At 33.4% G+C, this 9,990-nt stretch overlaps 1 protein-coding gene across 1 annotated transcript; it reads right to left on the minus strand.

Moving 5' to 3' along the window:
• Positions 1-559: 559 nt before the first annotated feature.
• Positions 560-1,771, minus strand: LOC131066715 (nuclear transcription factor Y subunit C-2). Its single transcript, XM_058001546.2, has one exon. It carries the CDS (start codon positions 1,759-1,761, stop codon positions 1,255-1,257), a length of 507 nt encoding a protein of 168 aa, XP_057857529.1. The 5' UTR covers positions 1,762-1,771; the 3' UTR covers positions 560-1,254.
• Between the last annotated feature and the right edge of the window lie 8,219 nt (positions 1,772-9,990).

Here is a 9,990-nt window from a genome sequence, read left to right on the forward strand (position 1 = left end):
AAATTAAACCATAGTCCTAAGTTTATCCCTTTCCAACTTAGTGTTCGTTATTAGTTGATTTGAGTGCAAAATAGACAAGGTGTTGTACAAAAGAATAAACCCTAATTCATTATAATCATCTAATAAACATCATGAAATTGAAAGAAAATTATTTAATTGCATTACATTAATGGTTTATGTCAAAAAAAAAAAATTAATTACATATAAATAAATATATTACATAATTGTTGATATATCTTCAATTATATTAAAAAATTGTTAAATTAGATCCACAAGCTCAACTCCAAAAGAAACATATCCGTTAAGAAACTTGAAAAATATTTCATGACACCACCAAACAATTGTTACAAGTTCAAATATCAAGACAAACATGACTATAAAACTTACAATCTTCTAGGGTGAATCCACACATAAAGTTCATTACCAATTAACAAAGTCGAAAAATATTTCTCAACACCATGAGACAATTATTACAAGCTCAAATACCAAGACAAACATGACTATAAAACTTGCAATCTACCAAATCAAATCCACACACAAAATTCGAACATGGAGGTCAATTCCATCATTACTAACATAGTTACCAAGAATCTTACAAGAGAGATGATGATGATGAAAAAAAGAAAAAACACGAGATTTTTTAGTAATTGTAAACACCACTTCTCAATTGAAGTTAAATGATTTGAATACAACTCACCCAAACTTCTATTTCCATGACTCCCAAATACCTCGCACATTCAAGTCATTTACTACTTGCAAATGCCACTTCTTAATTGATTAAATGAGTTGAATATGACTTACCCAAACCTCCTATTTTAAAGACTCCACCAACAAATCTCACACTTCCAAACCATTTACTACCTGTAAACACCACTTCTCAATCGAAATCAAATTATTTGAATACAACTTACCCAAACATGCTATTTCCATGACTTCACCAACAAACCCCACACACTCAAACCATTTACTACCTCCAAGCTTCTCACTTGAAATTAAATGATTTGAATAAAGCTTACCCAAAGCTGTTATTTTCAAGGCTCCACCAACAAACTACACGCATTCAAACTGTTTACATATACTATATTTTTAACTTAAACAACACACTCTAAACAAGATTCACGTCCAACATGAAGCATGACGCCCAAAGAAGCCATTGGGAAACTGGCCATACGTGAAGAAAGGATTATTAACCAGATCAAAAGCATTAAAGGAAGGAAGAGGTCGGTGAAGTGGAATCACTTCCAACAAGATAAATCATGATTCATGAGGCCCAAAGAAGCCATTGGGAAACTGTCCATAGGTGAAGAAAGGATTATTAACAAGATCAAAAGCATTCAAGGAAGGAAGAGGAGGGCGAAGTGGTTTTGGTCTAGGAAGTACGTCCACAAGAAAATCAAACACCTCACTCTCGCCCACACCACTCCAAATATCTTTGTTTTGCAGGGTACGTCTCTTAGCGTCCCGAGTTCGAATCCACGCCCGGAAACTCAGCTCTTTCATCATCATTTCACACGCTTTTCCCATCACAACAACTGCCTCAGCTGAAACCATCTTCGCCTCATCTGCTTTCATTATCTTCTTCACTCTCGCCAATGGCAAATCACCCGTGCTTTTGCTTCTCACTTCCCTGCTATTCAATCCTCGGATTTCCTCCATTTCCTTACTCCAAAACTTCCTTAGCTCGGCCTGTTCTTCATCACTCCCAATTTTTACTCTCTCACCCATGGAAGGATAAATGGGAAGATACTTTTGCTTCTCCATATTTCTTTCTTCAATTCCAACACAAAGTTTCTTATGATTAACTAAGGTGGTGGGCAACTTATATGAAAGGCTTACATGTATACGTTGCTTATTGTTAGAGCTTTGCTTAAGCGGATAATTAGCTTTATGGCTGAGATTTTGTTCAATTCTGTAACACGTTAATGGATAATCCATGCACCAAACGTTTTGTTTTTATACGTTCTTTTTTAAAGTCTGGATGTATTTTAATCAAGAACTAAGGCAAATCCCTAGTTTTTACCAGATGGGGTTTCTTGAGAAGATTTGGTTGGTGTAGTTTGTCAAAGTTACTCTAGACTTTTGAGTCTTTTTCTTTAGTCACGAGTATAAGTTATTGAAAGAAAAATGAGGATTGGTAAGTCTTCTTTAAGGCAATACGTGCAAGGGAGCTAGGTATTAAAGGGAATACGTGCAAAAGAGTTGGGTATTCTTAGGAGTAGGGGTAGATTTTCATTAGGGCTAGTAAGAAGTTTCTAAGTCCTTAGTAGTGAGGAATGGGGAGAGTGGGTTTAATTGTTATTTGTTCTTTTATAAATTTGTATGATTTTAAAAAATGTGTTGAAAGTATATGTGGATTAATATATTATATGTAAATATGTGTGTTTAATTTTTTTGGATTAGTATGTAGTCAATATATATTTTGATTACAAATTTACATGGTATTTAATATGGGTGGTTCATATGTTTTGTTATGAGACAAATATTTTGTAATTTATGTTTGTAGATATCATAAGTGTAGTGTTGAAGTTAACATATATTAGCATTCAAATGTTTATTTTGAGTGTCCAAACTATGTTGAAATGGACTACTAATTCAATGGTTGTGATACTTGATATGGTTGATCATTGGAACAATCATACTTTGAAGCATTTGTACAATAGAGATGACAAGAGGAATTGGGAGCAGAAAGATGTGTAAGTTTAAAAATACTTAGAAACATGTTTAACCAAATGGTTGAATATTTCAAGAAATCTATTATTTTAGTATGTTTCAATATTAAATTACTATACTAGACAATCCTCTTTTATCTTAATATAGTTGAGATTGAATTTATAAATATATTAAACACTAATAAAAATCTTGATTTGTACTCTGTGTGTGCATATATGTATGCAAAAAGTAGGGGAAAATGGGATTCACTAGTCTAATCAAACTAGGAATTATTCCTAGTCCCACCAATTTTGTTAGAGTAAAAGGTATTAGTTTACTTAATTAATTAAATCATATTGATTTAATAATTAAGTCACCTTTTCTCTATTCCACTTAAGCTAAATTTAGGAAGCTAAACTTAGGAATATTAATAATTTATTTATTATTAATTATTAATTACTTTTTAGGGTTTTTCCTTTTAGGTTTGATCTCCTTTTATAAGGATTGATCCCTTTGTATCCCTTACAATCTCATTATTATTATTGCATATTCTTGCTCTGGTTTTTCAAAGCAATCTTTGTGTTTTGTGTGAATCTTCCATTGTTGTGATAGGTTATTTGCATACAGGTGTTCACTAGGTTGTGTGAGGCTGTATTTCACAACTTTAACAAATTTAATTGGAGAACAACCAATTAAGCCCAACTTCAATCCTTTAGGAGATTTGGGCACTTGTGATTGATTGTTCTCTTTTACTTGTTGATATGATTGGATATGATGAAGACATGAAATGATGCAAGAACTAAGAAATTGCTAAGAATAAGCATAAATAAATAGAAAGATACAAAACTAAAAAGAAAAAAATAGGCTCAGATCTGGAAATTAAATAGGAAAAAGGAACTCGTGTATGAAATATAGACTTGAAAGTGTCATTCTATGGATGAGGTTCCCTAGACCAGAGGTGTTTTTATCAGCTGTGATATGTAGATTTTGGATTAGTGTGCTTTGTAGATCATTCTCTCAAAATTTCAGCAGGAAAGTGTCAGGGATTGGAGCAGTGCTCCATAAACTGGGGTTTTTTTCTTGTTTAGAATCAAGAATTATGTGTCTCTATTTGCACTTTGTGAATTTGCAACTCTTTGTCTTCATATCTAGAACCCGTAGACAAGAAAGAGATGTATAAGGGCTTGCTTAAGTCAAATCCTATGTAGGAATTAATCTCCACTATAGAAATGATGATTACAAAAGAGAGCTTACCCTTACAGGGAAGAGGTTGAAAGCTCAAGGAAATGCATAATTTACAAGTGATACCTTTGATGTGATCTTCTTGTCTTAAAGTCTCATGAAATATTGATGTTGTTTGATGGGAGTTCATGCATGTCTCCGCTCATGCAAGAAACACATAAAATTGATCATGGATCGTGCTAACTTGAACACTTAACTTTTAATCTCTTCTTCACTACCTTGAATATATTTGATTGTCTTTCTTAATTGGAGTGTGATTGATCTGAATTAAAATAAGGATATGTTCAAATGAAGGGGGTGTGAGAATTATATTTATATAGACTTCACGAAACATGTTGAAAATTATAAAAAAGTACACATTGAGGAGCACTTTCTTGATTAACGACTTTATAACTATTGGAGGTTCAAATTTGAGCCTATTTTGCCTATACAATGGTGTTAGGCACCATACACTAGGAGGACTAGGGCTCTACAAGCCATAGTTGAAGAAGAGTAGGGTGCTACACACCATAGTTCAGGAGGAGTAGGGTACTAGGCATCATAGTCCTAACATATTGAGACAAAATCTAGGTTATTAAGCATGAATTAGTGTTGACATTTTAGATTTGGATATGGATTAAGCATAATTAGTTAGCAATTAGGGGCATGAGGGGAAGCAAACCAAAGTGATCTCCAAATGAGTGCAAATTGTATTAGGATACAAATTATGACACTACATTTAGCTCCCACTTTAGTGGGAGTATGACCTTGTGTTCATACTCTTGGTAAAGTATAGGATAGCATCAAAATACTTTCAACAAGACATCAAAGAGACAAGGCAATGCCAAGCGCCCAAGATTTAGGATCTTATTAGCCTAAAATATCAAGATAAAAGGAGAAAAATGATCAGCATCTAGGTTACACATACACATTGAGCATACAAGAACAAGGAAGGATATGGAATCTAGGTCTAGTAAGGGATTCTTACTAGGAGCCATAAGATAAGAAAATCAAAGGGGTCTACCAAGGTTTGTTATGATAATTGACTTTTGCAATTGATTACAAAGAAAAGACTATTTTCTAGATAATTTGAAAAAAAAAAAAATTATAAAATGAGTGTTGTAGCATGCACTAAACACATATTATGAAACGAAGCCTTTGTTTGCTAGGTAATTCAAAAATGCAACTACAAAATGGTTGTTGCAATATGTACTAAGCATATCATGGTTTGTGATCAAAGTGTACAAACCAATCTCATGGTTTGTGCAAAAAGTGTAACATATAGTGGAATGCATGCATCCACATTAAAGTGAATGCTTACACCTTAACAAGAGAAATTTCTTTAAGGTATCATACATACATCTGAAAGAAAAGCACATCATGAAAATAAAATGCCCCAAACATAAGTAAATCAAAGGTGGTGGTAACAAGACATGATGGATCACATAAGGGATCCACTATTTGGGGTCAATATACGCATTAAATAAATCATGCATATCAAGTATGATTGTTTTGAATTGACCTCATCCCCCAAAGGTAGTGGAACTACAAGAAGAATGGAAGAAGAACATATAAGATGAACAAGAAAATTATTTTTGGGTGAACATGGAAGAGACCAAAAATATGTCAATTCCTTGCATCGTCCCCAAGTAGAAAACACAAAATACCATTTACAACGAGATCGCATTTATTATATAACATGTATACTGTTAGGCCCAATATGGAAAGCTAATGTACTGAGAGGGGAGGGGTGAATCAGTACTTCAAATCCTTTTATCAACAATATCTTTACTGTTATGCATAAACCAAAAACTGCTGTAACATAAGATAATGCTAAAACAAATAAATAACAATCATACATGATTCACTCCATAACACACATATTTTGGTTACGCAGAAACTCTTGGTTAGAGAGAAAAACTATGGTGGGGATGGCACCCACAACTTCACTATTGCAATAATAAAGAGTGCTCGGTTAGAGCTACATGTTTAGCTATTTTTGATAGCTTACCCTGTTAGGAGTATCAAGATCATTAGATCTACCTTGCTAAAGGATTTTACAACACTTATTCTAAATGTTGCACCTAGTTAAAGGCTTTACAATTTATAGACTTTGTTAGACTCTTTTACCCTATTAAAGGTTTCACTTACAACTCAAATTATTACAATAAAATCTTTACAAATATCTGCAACTTTACATTTGAAATGTTATAGCAGATTCTATGTGCTCAAAATGAGATTACCTTTCTTATAGCATACCTCGGTAACCCATAGAATAACTTGGTAAACCCTTCTATTTACTCTGTTCTTTGACTGTTCTTTGAAATCCTTCTCAGTGACCTCTATGTCTCTGTAACAGTCTCAATACTCAGTTCTTTCACATGATGTTGATTTTCACATATGTCTATCTTCACACTCATACACATCTATATATCTCTGTTCCACTTTTATCCTTAATCCATGTTGTATAAATAGATATCTTATGTTGGTGATCTGGTTCATTGCTTTGATCTTACAAACATGATTTATCGAATGAATAACCATACAAAATATTTCATTGGTTAGATGACCTCAAAATCATACACAATCCTTAAGTGCAATTTCCAATGTGATAATGGTTCTATGTTCCTCGATCTTGTAACATGTTTCCACATGTGTGTCTAGGTTCAATGAACCTGGTAACACGTTTCACTCGGTGTATATCAACTCAGTGTATCATTATTGCTGCTCGATAGACATAGAATGTTACTCGGTAGACAACTCGATGTATACTAGGTTCTGTGACTGTTTCCTTCTATAACCAACTGCTCTGTGCTTACTGACTGAATGTTTCGGTAGTAGTAACCGAATAGAGTATATAGAATGACTTTGGATATAAAACTAATGGCAACTTAATAAGTAGTAACAATATATAATATATAGAAGAAGTGGGGTACAAATAGAGGAATATTACAATAGGGTTGGTTTCTTTGTTCCTTATAAAAATAGAGCAATCAAGATTCATCCAAAGAGATATTACCAAACATAAATACACACCAAGTATCACATTACATGCTTGAGAAAACCCATAAAAATATCTATTGCATGAATGAGCCAGTCTAGCAAATCATCCACATCCCAATCTTTCACAACATCATTTAGAGATGGTGGACAAAATGTTAAAGGAGATACACATAATATGGTAGATGGATCTATATATATAGTTCCAAAAAATACCATGCTCTAATGATGAATCACAATGTATGTCACTAGGTTCTAGAGTTAAAGCTTTAGAAAATATTGAAGATATATCATCATTAACATCCTCAAGTATATCATCATAATAATCATATAAATTGATCCCAATAGGATGTTTTGTTGGAGGAGGAGGAGCAGAAGAATCATTTTGCATCAACAACTTCAATTTTCAATGGAGTTGTTCTAGGTAAATCTGCTCTCTAGGATTGTGTAAAGGTTAGGAAGATGATATCAAATCAGCACTCAACTACTTAAAAGAAGAATCGGTTTTAAAAGCAAGCTCATGAGCCTTGGCACAATGTATACATCATTGTTCTCTCATGCTATGATTTTTTTTTATTATTACTCAGATATTGTATAGAGGAATATTGGGGATCACTCAACATTGATTCTTTTTCTCCCTTTTCTCTAAGAACAAAAGGAGGAACGGAAGGAACCACACTAGGTTGAGAGATTGAAGATGCTAGGTATTTTTCTCTTTGTCCCTTATAAGATTTTGGAGGTACAACTGCAACATATATAGGAGGAATTTTAGGAATAGGAAGTCACCCTAGTCCAAGATGTGGAGAAGGATGAGCTACTTCCATATCCATAGAAAATTAAACACTCGTAGGGAGAGCAACCAAAGTAGACCCTAAAAGAGTAATTAAGCAAGAGATCCTATTGGATTTATACTTCTAATAAGAAAGGTATTGGATATCTTGTTGAGGTTTCAGAGGTTGAGGTTTTTAAGGCCAAAAGAAATCAAGGGTAAAGTTTCCACAATTGTCTAATGGCTAGAAAAGACTATGTTGGACCATTATAACTTTCCCATCGCGAGGGAACTTCAAACACTTACGAATGGTAAAAGGTATTTATTTCATTAATGTGAGCCAAAGATGACCCACCTTCACACAAAATTAATTCGAGTTAGGATAATGACAAAGGTAACATCTAAGCGCTTAGTACTAACTTTTATGGGAAGGTTGATGAAACCTATGGTAGGACAAGTGAAACCATCATGCACCTTGATCAAGACGTTGGATTTATCATATGTGTCTTGATGAAATTATTGTATGTAGATATGTTCTTCTGTAATAATATTCACCATACATAACAAATCTATAAGCACTCCTCTTGAGATTTTATCTTTGATTTTTGTAGTAATGTATAATCGGACATCATGTTCTTTTATGATATCATTTGAGGTAAAGGTAATTTTAGGTTCACATCTAGGCTTAGGTTTCTATTGGTCATCAAGTTCACAACATTGTTGGATTCATTAGATATATTATCAATAGCTATAAATCCTCTATCATTATGCTCAAGAAAATTGTTGGAATGGGAAGGCAAAGGAATGGTAAAGGTTTGCAAGTTTTGATTAATAGGTGATACAAATTTAGTCCCTTTATCCTTCACACCATCCACCACTATATCATTATAATCAACGAGGTATTGAATTTCATGCTTCAAATAAATACATTTATTTGTGTCATGTCTGGGTTGATGATGGTATCAACAAAAGGCTTTTGAGTCAAAACAAGGAGGAAAAGGTTTGGAAGTGTCTATAGGATGGACACGAGAAAGCTTTATCATATTATTTTTAATCAATTAAAGCATGATGCTATGTAGGGATTCTTAAAGAGGAATGAAGTTGCGATGCTTGAATTTAGATGAAAATTAAGCTACAATAGTGGTTGTTGTGGCTAGAACTTGTGTATTAATATGGTTGGAAGAATCATTGCTATTGATCTTAAAGAAGATTTTGTTTTGTTTTCTAAAGTTTTGAAACGTTTGACGAGAATATTCAATCCTCTCAACTAGAGTTAAAGATGATGAAGCTTCATATGGACTAACCTAAACTTGATAATTATGAAGTGTTGTGCACAATTGTGTGAAAGATGTGAATCCACAAAAAAATCTTATTTCTAATTTCTTTTTTCAAATATTAATGAAAATCCTTTGAATATCAACCTGAGGAACATGATAAGCAATTTGTTCATATAAATGTTTATATCTACCAATGAAATCAATTACTTTTTTCTTAACACCTTTTTTGAAATGTAATAATTCAATCCAACTAACTTGTGTCCCAATATTGTTTTGAAAATGTTCAATGAATGCATCTACCAATTGTTAAAAATTAACAATTCAATAACTAGGCAAGGGACAAAACTATTCCAAATCTTTGTCTCTTAAAGATCGAGGGAAGAGTTTTGCAAGAAGATTTTGGTCATAGAAGAAGTCACTACATAAAGTGGAAAATGTTTTTACATGAGTGTGGGGTCACCATGTCCATGATATTTGTCCAAACAAGGAATCTCAATGTGTTGTGGAATTGGGGTGCAAAGGATATCAATGGAAAGTGGGATAGTTGCTAAATATGTAGGGATAGTGGATTTGGACTGGGTTATGTTAACCATTTGTTATTGTAGAGATGAAACATTTTGCAACAAGTAGTGTATAGTGGTTTTGGTGGATGAATTGGATTGGGTACAATTGGATAGTGATGGAGATTTGAAGGTGTAGTATGATAAGTAGGCGTAACATTATCGTAGGTGGGTGGAGGATATGGTTGAGAAACCAAGGTAGATTTGTTGAAGGTGGAATACAAGAATATTTATTGATAGGATCTCCCATGCTACTAACATGGATAACATTACCATTTTTTGCAGCGGTAGCCATGATGGAATATGTGTATGTAGGAACATTGGCTATATATGTACGAATTGGCATAGATATATCAATTTGGGTTGGAGGAGTATAATTTCCAAGCACTTTTGTATGACTAGCCAACTTCATAGTGTTCTCATCCACTATGTGAGCTATACCACATAAAAAATCCACACTATGCTTGAATCATTTTGAATCAACCTCCTTCAACCTTCAATCAAGGGTATTGCC

This window comes from Cryptomeria japonica, chromosome 9 (genome assembly GCF_030272615.1).
Source record: "Cryptomeria japonica chromosome 9, Sugi_1.0, whole genome shotgun sequence".
NCBI classification, from domain to species: domain Eukaryota; kingdom Viridiplantae; phylum Streptophyta; class Pinopsida; order Cupressales; family Cupressaceae; genus Cryptomeria; species Cryptomeria japonica.

Bases quoted from the DNA above. Each gene is read 5' to 3' on its own strand.
- LOC131066715 (XM_058001546.2), bottom strand. From the start codon at position 1,761: ATGGAGAAGCAAAAGTATCTTCCCATTTATCCTTCCATGGGTGAGAGA.